The following is a 23,864-nucleotide window of genomic DNA, read 5'->3' as shown; positions in this document are numbered from 1 at the left end:
TCATTAACGTGGAAGAGCAGCTCTTTTTTCTGAAACCAAAGTCAATATTTTACACAACAAATGAATTTCACAAGAATATAATTAGGAGCTAATCTGACGCAATTGTTGTATGGAAGCTGCGGAGTGCCAGTTAAAAAAGAATGAAGAAATAAATGACCAGTCTATTAATTTGAAAATAAAAACGAGAATAAATAAACCAATTTATAAATGGACAAATAAATAGACACATTTAAATGAGTTTATTTAATTAATGTTTAAAATGCAATTTAATGTAACAATAAAATAGCACATTAATAAAAATGCACCTTTTAAATTGGGCTTTAAAAAAGCATTTGGCAATTGTTTTTCTTAATCTATTTGCCAATTTTCTTTATCCATTTGAGAATAGAGTTAAAAAATGCCATTGGTCAGTTTTTATAATTACATTTTTAAATGTGAATTAAATACATTTAAATGTGTCTATTTATTTGTCTATTTATAAATTAGCTTATTTATCCACGTTTTTATTTTCAGATTAATTGATTGGTAATTTAAATGGCACTCCGTGACTTCCATATCATTGATGATGGTAAAGCACAGAAACGTGTACAGTATTGCATGGTTTAAAGTGCCAGACTGGAAATAAAAGGAGGGAAATAAGGATTGTATTCACTGGCCTGTTTCTGGCTGTGTCTTAAATCTCTTGGGCACAAATTCCTTTTCTCCTCTAGGCGGCGCATGGCGGCTCAAAGCGCCGAATCCACACTCCGGGTTTTGGAACGCGGAAGTAAACGTTTGCAGGGTAAACTTCGACAGCGGTGAATGGGAGTGAATGGGAGACCACTGTGAATGGGAGACCACAGCAAATATTATTTCGCTTACCCATTTGCTCCAAGACCAAAAAATAAAATAAAATAATAAACTCTTACGTTTTAATGACTTTCCAGAAGAGGAAAAAAATAGAGATTGGATTAAGGCAGTCAGATAGGAGAAAATGCCAAATTTACTGTCACTCTCTCAGCAGCTGTAATAAAAACCCTCTCACAGCTGTTGTAATTTATTTTAAATTTTTATTTTATTTTATTAATTCCAGGGTAATATAACACAAAGCATATTGTTATACATTTACACTCAATATTAAATAATAATAATAATTATATATATATATATATATATATATATATATATATATATATATATATATATATATATATATATTTTTTTTTTATTTTTTTTTTAATCGCGAGATTTACGCTGCTAAATAAGGCGGAAACGCGCCATCACAGTCTGTGAAAAAGGTCTATTGAGCCCCGCTAAAATCTAACGACTTATTTTTGTTTTGTTTTGTCTTAGAGACATTTTACAATAGAAAACATAATAATTTAAATCTATTACATCCAAGAATTGGATGCCTGATATACAAATGAAAATCCGCCAATTAACATAAATAAAATGACTGAAAATATGTGCTCACCCAGTAATCACAAACAACTGTAATTGGTTGATTATTACCAACGCTGAGAAGAGCAACACAAACCATGTGAAATTGAAGTCTATTTACTTGTTCTTGACAATAATAATAATTTTCGCCTGAATATTGACATTGAGAAATTTCAATAAATATTTCAAAATCAAAAGTTAATTAAAATTGGAGAAATATTACAGTTATTTACTTAATTAATATCGCACCTTCCCCATCCTCTCAAGCACACGCCATCTCTACAAAACCCCGCCCATCGGAGACATGTCAGCCAACCTGATGTCAGCGAATCCGGACACGCAAATTGATTGACAGGTATGGATAATTTCTGATTGGCTAAAAAGGGCAGGCCGCTCCCCTACCGTATTTATTTTTTCTTCTTTTTTTTCAAGACTCGTTTTTCAGTGATATTTGACAGGTAGAAGTGATATTTTATGTACAACATAAAAACATTATAAATTAAAAACAAAACTCTATGAGCCGCAAAACCAGCCCCTCCCATTGCAGTGAGACTGTTTCATGCTAACTGCCATTCTACTCAGTTATTCCAGTTTATATTCTTCGGAAAGGCATTGCTGCCCAGTCTAAATAGACAGCTCACAAAGTTTTGGGACGCAGCCTTTCGCTGCTCCTCATTTACGCTCATTAGATCAGTCCACTCGCTAATACTGGAGGAACTACAGCCTTTAAAAATCATTTCTACAGCTACATGTCCAACTGACGCAACAAGACGGGAGTTTAGTGCTCATATGTGGAGTTTATTTGGGAATCTTGAGTGATTTGAGCAGAACTGTTTTTATGATTTTACATGCGCTAATGTTAGCCTGTTAGCTCTTAATCTCTCTTTATAAACCTCCGTTCAAATCAACATGAAGATCACTGTGGATTTTGAAGAATGTCTCAAAGATTCACCCAGATTCAGGTGAGAAGGGCATTTAAACTTAGAAACATGTCATTTATGTGACAGTTGTGGTGAAGGAGTTTTAAGTGTCTGCCCATTACTGAACTTTGGATTATACCAGTAACATTCAGCATAAGCATACATACATACACTAAACAAATTTATATTGACAGTATATTAATTTATATTAATAGTAAATTTGATCATAAATGTCATTGGCATTGTTTTAAGGGATTGGGTTTGTATTCATCTTGGTGTCCATGATGACATTATGTTCTTCACATTTTAAGCAATGACAGCCTTAACAAAAAAAGTACTGTGGTGTCAAATGGTAATACAGTTGTTCTGAATAATTACCAGATTCATATAGCATGGCAATTACATTGTACTCCATGGTACTGCTATTACCGTGATACTTTTGCATACAACTTTTTTGTAGTGAAGTTACTTTTTTGTCAGATGATTATATATCAGGATCAGAATTAGCTTTATTGGCAAGTGTTCTTGCATACACAAGGAATTTTTTTGGGTGATGGGAGAAACAAGTGCACACAGAACATTACAGTGAGACACAGAATATAAAACAAGGTAAGAGTATAAATAGACATACAAATAATAGGACATATAAAAGAATGGCGTATGTACATGTGCAAGTGGTAATGTATGTGCAAGGTAGGGTTGTACAGTATGTACAGTTATTGAATTAAATCTGAGTGGATTTACATATGTACATGAGATATGTATTTACATGATTGCGCTATGGGGGAGTCCTGAGGCAAATGGTCTGAGGGTAAAAACTGTTCTTGTGCCTGGATGTCCTGGCGCTCAGTGCTCTGTAGCGCCGGCCAGAGGGCAACAGTTCAGAGAGGGAGTGGTCAGGGTGTGTGGGGTCCAAAGTAATTCTACCTGCACGTTTCCTCACTCTGGAGATACTTTTGAGCATCTTCAGCTTAAGGTTGTTGTGACCGCACCAGACAGCCAGCTGATCAACCTCCCGTCTGTATGCAGACTCGTCACCGTCACGGATGAGGCAGATGACCGTGGTGTCATCTGCAGACTTCAGGAGCTTGACAGTGGGGTCTTTTGCAGTGCAGTCATTTGAGTACAGGGAGAAGAGCAGTGGAGAGAGAACACATCCCTGTGGATCACCAGTGCTAATAGTGAGGGTCCTGGATATGAGTTTCCCCAGTCTCACTAGCTGCTGCCTATCTGTCAGAAAGCTGGTGATCCACTGACAGATTGGGGTGGGCATGGAGAGCTGGTTGAGAGAAGATCAGGCATGATGGTATTGAAGGCTGAACTGAAGTCCATAAATAGTATCCTTGCATAAGTCCCAGGTCATATAATGCAGTCCCATGTTGACAGCATCATCCACAGAACTGTTTGCTTGGTAAGCAAACTGAAGGGGGTCCAGCAGGGGTCCAGTGATGTCCTTCAGGTATGCCAAAACCAGTCTCTCAAACTACTTCATGACTACAGACATGACAGTGACAGGTCTGTAGTCATTTAGTCCTGTGATTTGGGTTTGTTTGGGGACCGGAGCATTTGAAGCAGCAGGAAACTTCACAATGCTCCAGTGATTTATTGAAGATCTGTGTGAAGATGGGGACCAGTTGGTCAGAGCAGACTTTCAAACAGCCAGGTGAAACACCATCTGGGCCTGAAGCTTTCCTAATCTTTTATTTCCGAAAGACCCGGCACACATCCTTCTCACAGATCATTAGTGCAGACTGAATAGCAGGAGGGGTGAGGAGCAGTGTTGCCAACTACTTTCAATGAAAAGTAGCTAAAGCCTGCTAAAAAGTTGCTTGGCAACTCTGTTTGCACATGTGCAGCTCATTCACGTCTGTGTCAGCTGCCGTGCGGTGAACTGAATGTGCTGCTCCTCTGTCTGCCACTCACTGAACAGAGTAGACACAGAGAAAGAGGTATGCCTGTGGCGGGAAAGCAAGACCTCGCGCTCGCACGGCAGTACTGGTGACTCTTCTACGGAAAGTAGCTAAGATTTGTCACTAGGTGCTTTTTAGAAAAAAAGTCACTAAAGGGGTCCGAAAAGTCGTTAAATCTAGCGACAAAGTCGCTATGTTGGCAACACTGGTGAGGAGGGGGGTTCCAGGAGGTGTTGGTGTGTGTGTGTGAAGTGAAGATCAGAGTGAGGATGGGTGTGAGACTGGGCTTTTCAAACCTGCAGTAAAACACATTCAGTTCATCAGCCATTAGCTGACTCTCTACAGAGCGAGTGGGGAGGTGTCTTCTACTTGGCAATGCTTTTCATGCCTTTCCACACAGATGTAGGATCGTTGGCTGACAATTTTTGTGACTTATCATAAAATAATAATGCATTAAGTTAATAAATATTATATTTTGAAGGTTATCGGATATATATATATATATACAGATAATTGATATGTGTAGTTTTTTACTTTGTGTGTAAAGTTTATCTAACTTACAATTTTGTAATGAGAATACATGTATGTTTGCGCATTTAGATTTAGATTTATAAGAGTTCTGAGAATTGACACCATCTTATAGTTGTGTTGCCAAATGTGAAGGTGTTTGAAATGTGGTTTCTCATTACTGTTGATGTGTAGTGTTGTGGTTTATTGGTTAAAGATCCAAATTTAGGTCATTATTCACCAAAAGTATTCGGCTGTAAAAATTCCACCGGAGCAATTAAATCTCCCTTGACTCCGAAATGGCGCCTTTTGGAGGCTTCAGTGTCAGGTTCAGTATTGAGTGAGTTATTCAAAGAAAGTAATCCACTACAAATGACTAATTACTTCTCCTAAATTGTAATCAAATTACTAATTACTTTTAAGCTACTTTCTAAAACACTTTTTTGCAGGAATAAAATTGTTTTCTGCTGAACAAATTCAAAATAATGTCTACTTGTTTATTTTTGCACACAAGTTATACACTCTAGTTAGGGGGTTGACACTTCAGCTGTCATAGAAATGCAAACAGACGTACATATGAACATAATTCAAGTTTTAAATGTGTTTTAGATAATGTTTTTTTTTTTTAAATAAGTGTAACCATTAATGTACTTAAAAGTAATTCACTTGATTAAAAGTCAGTAACAAGAATTTGATTACAAGAATTTTAAATGTAATGCATTACACTACTTTTTGACTAAAAGATTAATTAGACTACTGTAACTAATTACCTTGTAATCAGTTTACACCCAACACTGAATATCATTATCGCCAAATGCCATTGGTTCTCACATTTTCAGTGAATAATGATTTCAATGTTGACCTTTTCCTCACATAAATCTATTGTATGGCTTCAGAAAACTTGGAAATTATATGGACTACTTTTATGGTGCATTTTTTTGTTATTTTTGGAGCATGACAGAGTCCCCTTTCACTTTCATTGTATGTAAAAACAGTGAACATTCTGCAAAATGTCTGCTTTTATGCTTCACAGAAGAAAGAATGTCATATAGGTTTGGAATAACATGAGGCCGATTAAATAATGACAATTTTCTGATTTGGGTGAACTGTTTCTTTAGCCTCAAGTTACTTGGAACTGAACCTGTTATAATTGTATTGTAAGGTAAACAACTTATTACTTATAGCTAATTAGTAAAAGTCCTGAGATCTGGACTGGCTGAAGGAAGTCTCTTGAAGTGTTGAAGTGCTATCTGTGCTTTCTACCCCTCCTCTCTCCTCTTTCTCTCTCTCAGAACAACATCCTGTCTCAGAAATAAGGAGCAGATGGGCTTAAGTCATTTGCAGAAGATATCGAAAGAGCCTTTATTTATGTGTGCTTTACGTCAAAGAAAAGACTCAGTTGTCACGTATAACCAAATTTCAGTGTGATTCCTATGGTATTAAGTAGGCTTTGGATCAATGCCTTTTTCAAGTATCGGTAATCAGAACATTTTCCGATGATTATAATGATCAGCGGTGCCCAGCTATGACTCCAGAGGCTGTTCAAAATTCTGCAGTGCCACAGAAAGGAACGCACATAGTTTTCCATTATATTCGACCCAAATCATTATCAAAGAACAAAGATTATTTGCTGTGTAAGTTTTCAGTTGCAAGTATGTCTTTTTGTGGTTTGACAGCTTGAATTATATCTATTTGTACAGAGAGATTGCATTATAAACTTTGCCATTTCTAATTGTTTAGTTTGCACAGTTACACCAGTTTCATACAATAACCTGCAAACTCATCAATGTCACTTTGCTCATTCTTGAAGTACAAAAAACCTTCAGAACTTTTATTTGTATGGTGACTAGATTCACAATTGCCAAATGCGCATTGACGCGTCGTGTGTGATGTGATACCAGTGCCTTGTCCTACCCGCAGCCGGCTTCAGAAAATGCTATATCACCCTCTTGTGGTCTCCCGAAGCTATTACGCCCACTACATTCAATAGAAGACCAACTGACATTGAATTGGAAAGCATACAAATTAGACTTCTAATTTTATGACAAGCCTAGTATTAAGAACTTTGGTATGTGGTTGCTAGGGTGTTTTGAGAGATAATCCTAACCTTAAGCAATAAATGGAAAGTGTCATTGACATATCCTCAGTTCCTGACTGAAATGTTTATTGGGTTATTTCTTGGCATGTCATAAAATATCAATATATTTTGTCCAACAAAACCAAGTTCTGAAGTACAAATAATGTTGAAATATATTCTATATACACACACACACACTACCGGTCAAAAGTTTTGAAACACTTGACTGAAATGTTTCTCATGATCTTAAAAATCTTCTGATCTGAAGGCATATGCTTAAATGTTTGAAATTATTTTTGTAGACAAAAATATAATTGTGCCACCATATTAATTTATTTCATTATAAAACAAAAATTTAATTAAAAAAAAAAAAGAAAAAAGTTTTTGAAATTGATGACTTGGACCAAATAATAAAGAAAAGCAGCCAATAAGTGCCCAACATAGATGGGAACTCCTTCAATACTGTTTAAAAAGCATCCCATGGTGATACCTCAAGAAGTTGGTTGAGAAAATGTCAAGAGTACATGTCTGCAAATTCTAGGCAAAGGGTGACTACTTTGAAGATGCTAAAATATAACACAATTTTGATATATTTTGGATTTTGTTTAGTGACAACATAATTCCCATAGTTCCATTTATGTTATTCCATAGTTTTGATGACTTTACTATTATTCTAAATGTGAAAATAAATAAATAAATAAATAAATATATAATAAAGAATAAGTGTTTCAAAACTTTTGACCGGTAGAGTGTGTGTATATATATATATATATTAGGTAATGCACTCAACTGGAGAGCCATTTATGGCACATATTCTGTACATTTTTACTTTCAACATTATTTATACTTCACACTTTTTGTTTTATTGGACAAGAAAAACTAGCTTCATATCATGTGACCCACATTTGTTTTTTGACCAATGAAATGGGTATAATTGAACAATTTATGGATGGAGCCACATTGAGAGCACAGTATCTCTGGGATTTAACCATAAAAGTCCTTAAAAATGAAGATACAAAAAAGAAAGTTAGATCTGAACCAGAATCCAAAAGGATGTTAAGATATCTGTAATGTTTCTGGAGTTAAAGTCACTCCAACTTTTTGAAAAAAATAACACAAAAAGTGTTTTTGTTTGTTTGTTTCATTTTTAAACTCACACCATTGGCATACAATGCAAATATCTTTGTGAAAAAATTTTATGATAATAAGGTTATTTTTATAATGTGAATTTATATCGTGGGTGGAAATTGTCGTTTTGACGCCCTTCTAGGAGATGTTTCATGGAGACAACACATTTTCACCATAATCTGAGGATGCCAGTTGTCATCATTCCTAATATTAAAATGGTTTCCTCCACATGCAGATATTCCATCCTCAGTAGAGCTGCTGCATTGTCTTTTTTCCATTTGCTGTGTTTAACTTGGCGTTGTGAGACTAAAAGAGAGAGTTATAGGTAAAACAGGCCCCTTGGTTCGTGTCGCATGCCACCAAAATATTCGCTGTGGATTTATAGGCCTTTTAAGCCCAAAGTACCCTTCAGTCAGATGAGGACTAGGCGTCTGTGTAAAGGACAAGTGACACAAATTTCGTCATCAGCAGAGTGCTCAAGCACTGAATGTGTGTGGCCAGATTTTTATAACTGCGCATGGGCCTGGAATTATTTGCACTAATTAGTGGGTCTGTTAGTTGGCAACACTCACCTTTGATCCGTTGCTGTCTCGAAGAAGTGCTAGATGTAATCCAAGGCTTGTCAGTGCGACCGATTCAGTCGCATATACAAGTGAAAATTACTGTGTGCGACCATGGAAAATTATTTGGCCGCACCAGTGCGACTGACATTTGACACCTTAACTTATGAACTTGTATAGTACCATCAGAATAAATACTCACGTATGCATCTAACATTATATACAAAATACTTTTTAAAAGTGTTTATATACTAGTTATTTTGTAACAAATGTGCTGTTTTCTCACTCTAATTTAGCTGAGATAGACGAGGCTGAATACAGCTCTTTATTCGCGGAAGTGCGTACAGCTCCTTATTCGTGGAAGCGCGTACTGGCACAATCTTTGTTCCTCCCTCTCTTTCTCCCTCTCTTTTCCCTCACCATGCACGCATGGACTGAGAGAGGCACATAGGCAGATATACCACGTAAAGATGGTTTATGCAGAGTTTCTTTCTTGTTTTATCTGTCAAAATGATGGACAGCCAGCGTATGAATTATCCATCAATGTTTTTAAATTCGGTAAATGATGATGACTTAAAACGTGGTACTTGTGCATGAGATTCTGAAAACATATCGATACCCGGTGCAATGATAAAAGATGGCCGACAAGCGCATGTTTTACATGAAAAATAATTACACAACAGCATGAACAAACGCAAAAACAGGCATTTTGAATTAAGAGTGTGAGGTATTTTATGTCTGTGTCATAAGATCAAAACATAATGTCCAGCCCTGAATGTGGAACTGAAGTGGGAGTTAATATGTTGGTTATTGCAGTGCTTTTCCTGCAAATGTAATGATATTCATTTGGCGCTTGGTGCTTTATATGTGCTAAATATGCTTCCTCATCTGAAACAAGCACTACTCAATCCTGGTTTTCGTGCGAGCCGCCACAAAACCACTCGCGTTCATGCGCTCTGCTCTTAGTGCTTTGAGCTCTGAGCGCACGTGACATAAACAGTTAACAGTTTTTAACTGTAAATCAAAGTCTATTAATCTCCTGTAATATTACTGGGGGGCTGCTATATCGTGAAAAATGTTTACGCTTAAAACATTAAAGTAGAGTTGGGATACTCGAGTTCGGACTCGAGTCCGAGTCAGGAGTCCAGTTTTAATGGACTTAGACTTCTCACGGACTCATGCATTTTTACTCGGACTTGACTCAGACTCGAGCCTTTTGGACTTGGGATTTTTTTCAGTCCGGCTGAGTCCATGGCATTTGTGATGCAATGAAAAACAAACAAACAAGCAAAAAAATAACGTAACATAGGGTGACCATACGTCCTCTTTTCCCCAGTCAAGTCCTCTTTTTCAGACCTGCAAAAAGAGTCCAGCCGGGATTTCAAAATTGCCTCAATGTCTGGAATTTGTCTATGTCTTCATATTGATGTGCTCTCTCCAGTAGTACTATCATACATTCTGTGTATTTGATACTGCACATCAGTTTTCACGCATATATGTCCTTACGTGTGATTATTCTGGCGGAGAGCAGCAGCGCGCACTCTTTCAAAGTACTTTTTTAACTCTCTTGCCCGCACGCCCCTGCTGTATGTGTGTGCGGGAAAGAGATCGCCATTCGCCAGACGTGCTCTGCTGCTCTCATCCATAAATATCAATAACGTAAGTACACTTTAAAAAGTACGTTCCCCAACTCAACTGCAAATTATTAAATAGAACGCGTTTTATCAGACTCACGCTTACTACGCAAAGTCATTTCTAACTGAAAATGTTAACTAAATTAAATTTACTACGTATCAGGGACATTTAAACTAATATGACGGATGAAATAGACCATGATGGAAATTTTACAACTCAATCCAACACATTTGTAGCGCAGCCTATGGAAACGTAAGCAGTTGTTCTGTTAGGGAGACCTGCACGGTACACGTCATTGTTTCATTAATAATTTCCTTTAACCAATCACTGTTCACCTCTCGCTTTAAAGGTCAACCACTTGGGGGCCTGGGTAGCTCAGTGGTAAAGACGCTGGCTACCACCCCTGGAGTTCGCTAGTTTGAATCCCAGGGCGTGTTGAGTGACTCCAGCCAGGTCTCCTAAGCAACCAAATTGGCCCGGTTGCTAGGGAGGGTAGAGTCACATGGGGTAACCTTTTCGTGATCACTATAATGTGGTTCGTTCTCGGTGGGGCGCGTGGTGAGTTGAGCGTGGATGCCGCGGTGGATGGCGTGAAGCCTCCACACGCGCTATGTCTCCATGGCAACGCGCTCAACAAGCCACGTGATAAGATGCAGGGGTTGACGATCTCAGACGCGGAGGCAGCTGGGATTTGTCCTCTGCCACCCGGACTGAGGCGAATCACTACGTGACCACGAGGACTTAAAAGCACATTGGGAATTGGCCATTCCAAATTGGGAGAAAAAGGGGAAAAATCCCAACAAAAAACAAAAAAAGGTCAACCACTCTGCTGCCTGCAGGTGCCAACGTGGCAACCGCCTCCTCCCCATTTATTGTTCATCAATAAATTGCCATTCCCTTTATGCTATGCTGTTCCGAGTCTTTCTGATATAACTGTGTGTTTCCTGTAAAGCTGGCACTTGCGTTTCAATGGCAAAAAAGTCAGAAAATACAATGAAGAACACAAGTGAGGGGAGAAGTCTCTATTCACCTATTATCCATACTAAATATAATGTGAAATGTCAGCCCAAGGTGAGTTTGATCTTGACTTATGGGAAGTAGGCTACACCTGGACACAGCAGAGGACTGAAAAGTATGAAATGTAGTACTGTAGTATATAAATATTTTTTTTTTAATGGTATCTGATCTTTTCTGTTTTTATATTATGTTGTTGTATTTAATTTTATGGGCATTATTAAATGTTTTAATATTACCATTTATTACATTTATTAAACACATTAAATGTATTTAATTAATTACTTTAAATGTATTTCACCCATAATTTTAGATAAAACTAAACTAAATTGAATGGACATATTTAAATTGAAGTAGAAATAAAAACTAAATTAAAATCGAAATAACAACTCTGTAATGACTAATGCAGCTTTCACTTACTTTGGTGTATATTTGAGTGGAGGGGAAAAACAACAAATAATTGAAATGTCAACAGAACGCAGTAAGAAGTGTGTTGAAGGACAGTTTTGTCTTCAATCACCTAAAGCATATTGCTTTCATTCTGAATCCACTTTGAAATTTGTTCAGCAGGATACTAATCATTTGTTTTTTGTATTTATATTGACAAATTGTTTTTCTTAGTTGTGAAGGATAAAATAAGCTTAAAATATTTTTGTTGAGTTTACGGTTACAATTTTAATTCAGATTCTTGAACAGACTCAACTCGGACTCGGCCTGTTATGGACTCGGTCTTGAGTCCGACTCGGCCTGTTATGGACTCGGACTCGACTCGGACTCGATTGTTTAAAAACTTGGACTTGACTTGGACTCGACTAAGGTGGACTCGAACCCAACACTACATTAAAGTATCCTTATACATGAGTCAGGCATATGAGGTATCATTTGAAAGCTTAGAATCTGAACTTTTCAGAGATAACCATTACTTCTGCATTTGTTGCTTCAAATACTGAAATAAGTCCTCAAAACATTCACATTGAAAATTAGCTGGTAATGGGTTAGAAATATTTATAAAAAAATAAAGCTTTCTAATGACACCTAGATTGAGCTTCTAGTCCACTCAGAGGCCGAGATATTCAGTGAAACAATGAGGGTTGTGTTTGAACTGAAAATTACACTTAATGTCTATGGACGAGCACAACTTTGAGGGCGAAAATGCATTAAAGCTGATGGAATGTGATAGAGAAAAAAACGTTCTAGTGCTTTCTGCCACCTAGTGGAATAAAATGAGACTTTTCAAAGTGAGGTTGAGTGAACAGAACCAGAATTACATGTTTACAGAGTAATTGTAAATCAGATGTTCATCTGTAAAAAAAAATATTTTATTTTATTTTTTTCCAAAAAAACTACAACAATCTGTTTATCATAAGATTATAAACACACAATACTATTTATGAATAATTTTTTTTTTATTGGGTGGGGGGGGGGTTTCCTCTGAAAAATGACAATTTTTGCAATTATTCCACAGTATGTGTGAATGGTGAGCTTTTTGCATTGGAGTGTGAAAAATGACAGGTGGCAGCCTAAAAATCCACCAGAGCATAAACAGTTAGCGCAATTCTTGGAGAAGAACTACACTACCCATCATCCCGAGGGGAACAGATCCACCAATCAAAGAATTGCGGTAACAAAGTGTGCCAAAAGAGTTCTGCAGCGACCACCCACTCCCATGATGCACTGTCAGTAATCCAGTAGAGTCGCTCTCCCTACAATCTCAAACTACTTGTATATTTGCATATATGTGAATTTTTTGCAACAATCAAAAATCTAAATCAATATTTTTTATTTCAATTACAGTACGTCATTTGCAATGCTTCATGCGATTGTAGTTCATTCCCTCATGAAAAAGTTTAAGTACACAGTCTTGTACCTTTTCCAAGGTCCGATTTTTAAATACTTTTTTCCTTTAAATAAAAGTTTGTAAAGTTGTGATTAGGGTTGTTACGATACCAACATTTCAGTAGTCGGGACCAATGCCGGTAAAATTTCACGATTCTTGATACCAATTTCGTTACCACAAAGAAATAGGTAATATGCTATTGAACACATTCCTTTAGACTATTAATATGTCAAATTTCAATGTAAATAATAAATGAAAACAGTAGCATGTTTCCTTCGAGTATTCCTCAATTAAGTAAACATTGCTTCAAGTTTTTTTAAGTAGGACCCTATGAAATAATAAGTTTTATTATTTTCTAAATTCTGTTTTTTTCCCCAAAAAATTTTGTTTTCTGTTCCATGTTATATATTTTAACACTATTTCATCATCAAAATGGTGTCTATTTAAATGAATTCATAAAACTTTTCAGTTAGTACAGTACTCAACTTGTGAGATTTCTTAATAATAAAAATTATTATTATTATTAAAGTAAATATTACATTATACTAAACAGTAGTGATATATTTCTGTTACAATTTCTTCAATTTTACACGTCAAGTTTTAATTTTGAATTGAGCTTTTATTTTGACGTAAAAGTTTTTCCATTTTCTGTGTTTTTGATTGTAGTTTCACACCTCCGGATAAGACGTTGGTTATATGGCTAAGTGCAATTATTAAAGTGCAAAATGCTATGATTTAATTATAGAAATATATAGTCTTCAGGAGCTGTGTGCGTCACAGTGAATGTTTGCTCTCTTCTCGTGTTGTCACGGTACCAAAATTTCAGTAGTCGGTACCGATACCAGTGAAATTTCCCGGTTCTCGATACCAATTTCAGTACCACAGCAAAAATATGATAATGTGTTATTGAACACACCAGTTTAGTTATTTTTAATTATTTACTAAATATTTTAATAAATATAGTTTAATAATTAAAGTTTAATTTAATTTCATCATCAAAATGGTGTCTTATCAATAAATTCTTAAAACTTTTAACAAGTGAAAATATAATTTTTTTTTGTTTGTTTGTTTTGCTAAACTTATTCAACATGTCTTGCTTGTGATATTTTGATTGTTGTTATTATTATTATTATTATTACATTGAATATTACATTTTACTAAACAGTTGTAATATATTTTTATTCCATTTCAGGCATCTAGATTTTATTTTGAACCATGCTTTTATTATGACGTGTGTTTTTTGCCGGAAGGTTCACTTTTCTGGAAAAACAGTTCGCAGCACAGCCCAGTGTGATCATCGAAGACTTTTAAGTCACATCTGAAATCTCATCTCTTTACACAGGCCTTTGAGTCTGACAAATGAAATGTAGGACACAGTTTTAGAATGTTGGTACTTTAGATTACTGGTATTTGTGTGTGTGGTAATTTTGAAATGTTATGTTTAAAATATTATTACTGTGAAGCACTTTGGTCAACTCTGTTGTTTGAAATGTGATATAAATAAAGCTGAGCTGAGATTAAAGCGCAAATGCTGTGATTTTAATTATATAAATATAAATTTTACATGCTGCGTGGTTCACAATGGATAAGTGCTCTGCTCTGTCATCTCGTACAACGTGAATGATTCTTAATGTCTGAGGAGTTTTTAGTGGATGAGCGGTCAGATTTATTTAAAGTACGCAGCTCGTCCACAGTAAGATTGCAGCCTTTAGTGGTTTAATAAATCACACTAGGACATGTCACAATTTTAATTTGATTAATTGTCCATTTCAGTGTACAAGGAGTAACAGATCAGGCATTCAAAATATCGTGTGTCAGTCGTACTGCGCGCTGTTACCGGAGAGAGTTGGTGCTCGGTACTACTGGTACTGCAGAAACACTGGTATCGTTACATCTTTTTTATTTTAGTACCGACTTGGTACCGAAGTACCGGTACTTTTGACAACACTACTCTCTTCTGTCATCTACTACAACAAGCACAGCATGCAATGCTCATAAAATATGCTGTTTTCAGCGTATGAGCGGCTTCACATATTCACTTTAAGGCTCCCAGCACATGCAGACTGTATATTTATTTAACTGAATCGCATCCTTTTGCGGTTTAATAATCACACTAGGAAATATTGCATTTTTAGTTTGATTAATTGTCCATTTCAGTGTAAAAGGAGTAGGCTAAAAGAGCATGCGCTCAAACATGTGAGCATTTGAAAGCAGTCGTGTGTCAGACAGACAGCATGTTGGGACCGAATTGAGTTGGTGTTTGGTACTACTGGTACTACAGAAACACTGGTATTGTTTAATCTTTTTTTATTTTAGTATCGACTTGGTACCAAAGTACCAGTACTTTTGACATGATCCTTTGTCGTTATTCACCTCAAAGCTGGTTGGTTTGGTTCATAGCTTAGGACTCGTTTATGGAACCAAGACTTTCAGTGCATTCAAATCTCACAAAGTGATGGCAAAATGATGGCTTGTACATTATCAGTAGTTCTGGAAGTTTAGCATGTACAGTTTGCTCTTTACAGTTGGTAATGATTTATCCACAAAAATTCCGTCTTTGTAAGCTAATCTCATTACACAGTGTTATTGGTTTTCTAAAATCTGAGGTTTACCTCATTGGGAACTCCCCCTCCCCCTCTGCTTCATCCCAGATTGTTTCCCAACAATTGCAGGAAGAATTCCACAACTGAGGGGCCGGTCCAAGCGTCAGTTCCTCAGAGTGTCACAGCTTGAGATGTTATGTCCTCACAAAACTCTTTTATTTATTTTTAAAAATTCTAATTTAAATAATGCGCACTGGTGGCTCAAACAGAAGCATCCATGCCATTGATTAATAAACCTCCTTAGTTCCTCTCAAGAAAAAAAATAATCTCTTTTAAGCTATTTCAGAGCAATGACATATCAACATATATTGAATATTATCAAAAGGCTAAAAAATTTAGATGAACTTTTTTAAGCTATATCGGCCATGAATCAGGGATGTGCAAAACTACATATTTTCATCTAAAGGAAACCCTCTATAATTAGGCTAGTTTCAGATTAACCATACCCTGATCGGACGTGTTTCTCAGGGGACGTTTTCAAAAGGAACAGAATGCAGGGGGTCTTGAAAAAAAAAAAAAAAAACAGCGCTCATGCAAACAGCTCTCAAACAATAAAAAAACAGTGGAAGACATTATGCAGTGGCTAAAGTTGTTCATCTGAATGTTTGTTTATGTAGCAATGATAAGAATTTAAAGACCCTGTGAAATCAAAATTAAAGTTTTGCTGCTTTTAGTCCATATCTATTAGCTTTTAGGTCATCTATATGATAGTGTACTTTTAAAAGTTGACAAAAGCATTTAAAAACTGTAATATCTTTCTTACGGCTAAAAAGACACAGCAGCACCCATGACGTCACATACAGGTTCAGAAACCTTGTCCAATGAAATGCTTTCTAGAACTAAAACGCACCCTCCCCCTACATCTGTTCAATACACCTGGCTGTGTTCAAACTGTCGCAGGGACCACAATCAATGCTGAAGGGACATTCCAAACAGATTTTCCAATAAGAATCATTTAAAAAGTGAGTTCTGACTGACCGTTATCACCTTTCAGCCTTCTGAAGCTCTCACAGTGGAGGGTAATTGTCTTCGAAGGGAATAGGGCATAGGGATGATCAATTGTGAATGGAACGTGCCAACGCTGGAATTTATTTATATTTTTTGTGCAACCGAAGGGATGTATAGCACCAGTAAGTGTTCTTTATTCTTTATGCTTATTGTATTGTGTTTCAAAACATAGATATATTGTCTTTTACTCGCTTGTTTGTCATTCATCTTGCAAAACGGCTCCAGCCTCGTCGAAAACAAAGGCCGCAATGTGCTGTGTGCATTTGTGGGCTGGTTATGGATTTATGCTGTCAGATCATTGTTTGGTTCTAAAAGTCAGTGAAAAAGCTGGCCAGTATTGAGATCGTTTTGGCTCTGACATTAGCAGCATGGTGGAAAAGGGTATGTTTGTAGGTGTCTGTATACTAAAGCCTATTAGCTGTTTTTAAAAATGGGATGAGTTGTTCGACATGTCCCTCCCCCACTTCCTGTTTCGGTAGGAAATACATAAAAACAATACATTTTCCACCATGCGTCCAAGACCAGGAAAATGCTGCCACCGGAGGCTGTATATGGAGGTAGGAAGGGACCAAGGCACGTCCAAATCCAGTGTTCTCATCACATCCTGTCTACTGAGATACCTTCATCTGATCGATTTTTGAAGACAGCACAGATGTATAATTTGCTGCCTATCAAATCCCACAATCCTTTGCATACAAATCCACAGTTTGAACTTAAGAAAGAAAACGCCGCTCCAGCCAGGTCTCCTAAGCAACCAAATTGGCCCGGTTGCTTGGGAGGGTATAGTCACATGGTGTAACCTCCTCGTGGTCGCGATTAGTGGTTCTCGCTCTCAATGGGGTGCGTGGTGAGTTGTGCGTGGATCACAGAGAGTAGCATGAGCCACCACATGCGGAGTCTCCGCAGTGTCATGCGCAGTGAGCCACGTGATAAGATGTGCAGATTGACTGCCTCAGAAGCGGAGGCAACTGAGGCTTGTCCTCCGCCACCCGAATTGAGGTGAGTAACCGTGCCACCACGAGGACCTACTAAGTAGTGAGAATTGGGCATTCCAAATTGGGGAGGAAAAGGGGATAAAAAATAAAAAAAGAAAGAAAGAAAGAAAATGGCGGCCGAAGAGGCAGTTGATAGCCAGTTTTTTTCTATTTTTCCAACTTTTGATTCCATTTCTAGAGAGAGAATAGTATTGTAGTTATTAAGTATATGCTTGGTTATCGTCAAAACTCTCTTGATTATATTCAACCTTTGTGGTTCAGTTGGACTGAATGAATGCTGGTATCCTAGCAACAATGTGGCGTAGCGCTGCCTAAGAAACCTGTCCGAAACCAGAGGCACCTTCATACGCAAACACTGTCTGTTAAGTCATTGACTGATAGGTCAGCGAGGCAACAAGGCAGCTACCTTTGGTTTGGTTCTCTTACATCTAAAATGCAGCACACTATCTGCACATTAATTAAAGTACCATTGCCAAAAATCATTAAAAATATATCATAAATAAACTAGTCGACCTCACTAATTGACTACTCTGATGTTGGACCATCGTAACTCAACCCTTCTTTGTAAAAAGTGGCATTTTCACTCTGAAAATCTTTGAGAAAGGTGGATGTCATTCCTCTATTGAATCCAGCTGGATAAATAAACCCCTATCCACTCATTTGGTCTGGCTTTAGGAATAGTCCAGCTTTAATTATGGATGTTGACATGTTAAGGTCTGATGTGGTTTCCTGCTTCTGGGTTGTTTAGTCCTCTGTGTTGCCTTTTGTTCTTTGAAGTTTGTTGTTACATTAATGTGGTTCCACATCACTGATAATGTGATCCAGATACCAAACATGAATTGAAGCTGTTCCTTTGGTGTAGAAGTGTACAGTATCTGTTGCATGACTTTTCATATTTCACCCCAAAATCAAGAGAAAGAATAATTTAAATATATTTTGCATAAAATGGCTGAAGTGGTTGTGTGATAATGGTGGACAGCTGTACGGTTTCTTCTTTCATGGGTTTGTTTGCATATTTTAGTTCTTTCTGGGACTGATTTATTTTCAGAATATTTTTGAGTGCACGCTCATGGTGGGTTATATGACTAAAATCTAATATCATGCTATGTATGGGTAATTCAAAAGTAAAGATATAGTTTGGTTATTTCATGTCAAATCAGTGGAATCATTTTATCTGAAATTTTTTTATTTTGAAGAGAGCAGTGTTTACCCTACATGCATTCAGCAGCGACGCTCATGTTTTAGCAGGGCGCCGCTGCTGAAATTTCACAAGGTTCATAAATATTCTTGACACAATGTAGGCTAACGCTTGCTAGCCCCAGTCAGCTGCACGCTTTCTTTCGTGAACAAATCCGTCTTTTTCAATGAATCCTTTAAACGAACGAATCGTTCTCGTTCACCTCCATACTCTGACTCATATTTCTTGTTCATTGATGTCTCTCCCTTCCCTTACTAAAAATTTAGAGTTCTGGCAAACTAGTCACAAACTTGCCACAGATTTGCAGCAAGTTTACCATTCATTATTTTCAAATACAGTGTTTGCCGGAAGTTTGCAGAAATCATTTGACAATGGACAATGGATAATTTGTCGCATGTTTACCAAAATGTGTCATGAACTCCTTGATTTTTGTAAGGGTTTCGAAGCCAATGAGCTCCAGTTTGAAGCGTGAGACTGCTTTGGAGGCTTGTCATGCCTGTAAAGACTGATTATAGCGTGAGCCAATAGCATTCGAGTGCAGACTTTGAAGGAGCATATCATTGGTTTGACCAACTGAACGAATAAGCCCCTTCACTGAATGAGCAAGGATTATCAGGATCTGTTGACCGACTGAAGGAGAGGAGGAGGTATGCCGTTCGTTTACTTCTGTAATCTCGTTCAACAAGGAAAGAAAGTGGTGGATGAATTATGAGTAAAAGTGACTGATCACATTACAATGGCATCAGGACATAATTGATTTACTTATAATTGTTTTTAGGCTAATGTTGTTGTCTTTTTGTATAGTCATGGACAGCAGTTCACAAAATGATAGCTATGCTTTGTTGTCATTTGTGTGGAAAATGCCTATGACGCTTAAAGGCTCTGCTGAATTCTCTTTGTATGTTTGTAGATATGCAAGTATAAGTAGATTTGTTTCAGTTGTGAACAACTCAGTACTTTATCAGTGCTTTAATGACTCACTCAAAACACATAATAGATGTTCATTTGTTGACACCTACTGGTTAAGTTGTGATTTACAAACAATTTCACTGAACAAATCGATGAACAAATCGGAATGACAGACAGAGAAACATAGGGTCTGTTCCAAGACTTAGTGAGCTGGCTTGCTGTCTCCTGCCTACATAGGCAGCTGTCTTCTATGGCAACATCCTTACTGAAATGATGCCTCATAAGAGAGCGATTTGGAACACACTACATAGGTGGCAACTCCGTGCATCATTCAAATAGCGCTTGTCACACGCAGCACACGCAAGACTCAACTCATAACTGATTTCAATAGAGGTGACACGATACACTAATGAGCATAAATATGCATAGTACACACACATTTTGGGTAAAATAATCAGTTTTCTATGATACTAAACAATTTTCAATCTATACTTTTCAGTATTGAATATATTAGAAGTATATTTATAATCCAAATTTATATCGCTTCGTCCGCCATCTTGGATTTAGTTTTTTGCCGAGCTTAACACGGTGCATTCTAGGATCGCCTTCCCGGGGAAGGATAAATACAATGCTACCTTAAAATTTGTCCAAACGAGGTATCTTATGAGGCAACAATTAAGATACCTATGTCTGGCAACAGCCTTCGTGTCGGGAGCTTGCCTATAATGTCTTAAAATGCCTCCTCCGGAGGAAGCTCACTAGGTTTTGGAACAGACCCGTCATCTAGGGCCTGATGTGTAACTGTTGTGTACATACAAAATGGGCATTGAAATGTGCGTATGCAATTTCCCATGCACACATCGGGATTTATAAAATATAAACTTGTTGTAAATATGTGCGTACCATCCTCACACTCTTGACTGTGCGTATGTACTCCTTTACTGCTGGGTGTGAATTGGCAACTCACACTGGACAAGTAATGAACTGAACAGACTGATTATAAACTGCTTTTCATTTAACACACCACATTTAGAATAAAATAATGCATTTAAGCACTTGAATCAGAAGTAGGACTAATTGTTATTGTTAAGGAGGTCTATTTTGTTTGCCTCACCTGCTTTTATAAAATGGTTAGGTTTAGGTTAAAGTTTTAGTTTAGAGACGTACGTTATACTCATTAAAGCCTCTGACTATTGTCCTGAAACACCTCGTCTGATTACACCATTTCACTGGCCTTTGGTGCCCCTCGCTGGACATTTCACTAGGAAACTGCAGCAAAACATTAATGAAGCACGTAATTTCATTTTCCAAAAATGTTGCCACAGTCACGTAATTTTCATAAGACCAGGCTGGATTGAAGTCATTGCCGGTTGTTTCTAACAGCACAGTTCTTCCTCGTCTTAAATTTGTTTAGGACACGTTCTGCTCTGTACTTTTGTATAACTTCACGTTTACATTTTCGCTCTTATGCGTAAATATTGTAAAGCAGTCCTGCCCACTGATAGCTTTGCAGATCTATCTATCATACTGCCATATAATCGATATAGCAAAAATACTATCAGATGACAGTTCTTCTGTTGCATGGTATATAGTAATTCCTCCCAGCTCTATGGACAGATAGTCAGTTGTGATGGAGCCTGTGTGTTATTGAATGTAAAGTTCCTTCATTATTTCAGCTCCTTCACCTCTCATTACTCACTCACAATCTCTGGACAGGCTCCAGGTTGTAATGTGTTAGGCAATGGCCTAGATTTCATTAACAGAGCCACTTCACTCGTGTCAGCACTTTCCCAACGATCCGCTCGAGACAGAGCTGTTTTGGGAAAATGACTGGGGTGAAAATAAGAAACAGAAGTGTTTGCAGGAAGATGCTTTACAATCGTTATTCTACTGATTAATTACAGTACTTTAACCAAGAGCTCTTGTCATAACAAGATAACACAGAGACAGCCAACAGTAGAGTTACAGGAAGAGCACAGTTTAAAATGGACTGCATCAACAGCTCATGGTTTCTTGAGGGTTTAAGCCTAGTTTATGTTTGTGAAATAAATTCTGATTGAATGATAGAGATTTAGCTCTGGTACAATGCTCCATATGCAAGTATTTAAAAAAAAAAAAAAAAAAAAAAAAAGAAAAAAAAAAAGCTTTTTATAGCCTATATATACACAAGAGTTTTGTGTATACTAATATATATATATATATATATATATATATATATATATATATATATATATATATATATATGGTATATAGGTGGTATATAAATGGAACTATATATATATATATATATATATATATATATATATATATATATATATATATATATATATATATAAATGGAAATATGGGAATTATGTTGTGACTAAACAAATCCCAAATAAATAAAAACTATGTTATATTTTAGCATCTTCAAAGTGGCCACACTTTGCCTAGATTTTGCAGAAATGTACTCTTGGCATTTTCTCAACCAACTTCTTGAAGTATCACCCTGGGATGCTTTTTAAACTGTATTGAAGGAGTTCCCATCTATATGCTGGGCACTTAGTGGCTGCTTTTCTTAATTATTTGGTTCAAGTTCCATCTTTATTAAATTCCATTACCTTGTTACGCAGGTCTTTTGACAGTTCTTTTCTGCTTCCCATGGCTCAGTATATAGCCTGCTCAGTGCATCCACGTGAGAGCTAACAAACTCATTGTCTATTTATACACAGACACTAATTGCAATTTAGAAAGCCACAGGTGTGGGAAATTAACCTTTAATTGCCATTTAAACCCGTGTGTATCACCTTGTGTGTCTGTAACAAGGCCAAACATTCAAGTATATTGAACAAAGGTATGTAAACTTTTGATCAGGGCCATTTGGGTGATTTCTGTTACCATTATGATTTAAAAAGGAGCCAAACAACTATGTGATAATAAATGGCTTCATATGATCACTATCTTTAAATAAAAGACATGATCAGTCATATTTTCAAAATCAATGCCAAAATTTTACAATTTCTGCCAGGGTATGCAAACTTTTGAGCACAACTGTACAGTTGTGCTCAAAAGTTTGCATACCCTTGGAGAATTGGTAATATATGTACCATTTTTAAAGAAAACATGAGTGAGCAGGCAAAACACATTTCTTTTATTTCTTATGGGATTCATATTCAACTGTAGGTTATAACAGAATGGCACAATCATAAAACAAAACATGGCAACAAAGAAAAAAATGAAATGACCCCGTTCAAAAGTCTTCATACCCTTAGTTCTTAATACTGTGTATTGCCCCCTTTAGCATCAATGACAGCGTGTAGTCTTTTGTAATAGTTGTCTATGAGGCCCCAAATTCTTGCAGGTGGTATAGCTGCCCATTCGTCTTGGCAAAATGCCTCCAGGTCATGCAAAGTCTTTGGTTGTCTTGCATGAACTGCACCCCATAGTGGCTCGATGATATTAAGGTCAGGAGACTGTGATGGCCACTCCAGAACCTTCACCTTTTTCTGCTGTAACCACTGGAGGGTCAACTTGGCCTTGTGCTTAGGGTCATTGTCGTGCTGGAAAGTCCAAGAGCATCCCATGCGCAGCTTTCGTGCAGAAGAATGCAAATTGTCTGCCAGTATTTTCTGATAACATGCTGCATTCGTCTTGCCATCAATTTTCACAAGATTCCCCATGCTTTTAGAGCTCACACACCCCCAAAACATCAGTGAGCCACCACCATGATTCACAGTGGGGATGGTATTCTTTTCACTGTAGGCCTTGTTGACCCCTCTCCAAACATAGCGCTTATGGTTGTGACCATAAAGCTCTATTTTGGTCTCATCACTCTAAATTACAGTGTGCCAGAAGCTGTGAGGCGTGTCAAGGTGTTGTCATTTGTGGCATTGGCACAGTAAAGGCTTCTTTCTGGCAACTCGATCATGCAACTCATTTTTGTTCAAGTATCGTCGTATTGTGCTCCTTGAAACAACCACACCATCTTTTTCCAGAGCAGCCTGTATTTCTCCTGAGGTTACCTGTGGGTTTTTCTTTGTATCCCGAACAATTCTTCTGGCAGTTGTGGCTGAAATCTTTCTTGGTCTACCTGACCTTGGCTTGGTATCAAGAGATCTCAGAATTTTCCACTTCTTAATAAGTGATTGAACAGTACTGACTGGCA

At 37.1% G+C, this 23,864-nt stretch overlaps 1 protein-coding gene across 6 annotated transcripts in view; it reads left to right on the top strand.

Moving 5' to 3' along the window:
- Nucleotides 1–2,037: 2,037 nt before the first annotated feature.
- The window catches only part of LOC127438242 (arf-GAP with coiled-coil, ANK repeat and PH domain-containing protein 2-like), a 107,014-nt gene continuing 85,187 nt past the window's right edge, over nucleotides 2,038–23,864 (top strand). For 4 of the 6 annotated variants that reach the window (XR_007896690.1, XR_007896689.1, XR_007896688.1 and 1 more), the window contains exon 1: nucleotides 2,038–2,381. Coding sequence is in view for 2 of the 6 variants with exons in the window: in XM_051693670.1 (XP_051549630.1) it covers nucleotides 2,329–2,381 (53 nt within the window). In the remaining 4 variants the exon portion in view is untranslated. The remainder of the gene's footprint in view (nucleotides 2,382–23,864) is intronic. The other 2 variants (XM_051693670.1, XM_051693669.1) reach the window with 1 other exon arrangement.

The sequence above is a fragment of the Myxocyprinus asiaticus genome, chromosome 49 (assembly GCF_019703515.2).
Source record: "Myxocyprinus asiaticus isolate MX2 ecotype Aquarium Trade chromosome 49, UBuf_Myxa_2, whole genome shotgun sequence".
Classification (NCBI taxonomy): Eukaryota; Metazoa; Chordata; class Actinopteri; order Cypriniformes; family Catostomidae; genus Myxocyprinus; species Myxocyprinus asiaticus.
This window is presented reverse-complemented; position numbering and strand designations above follow the sequence as displayed.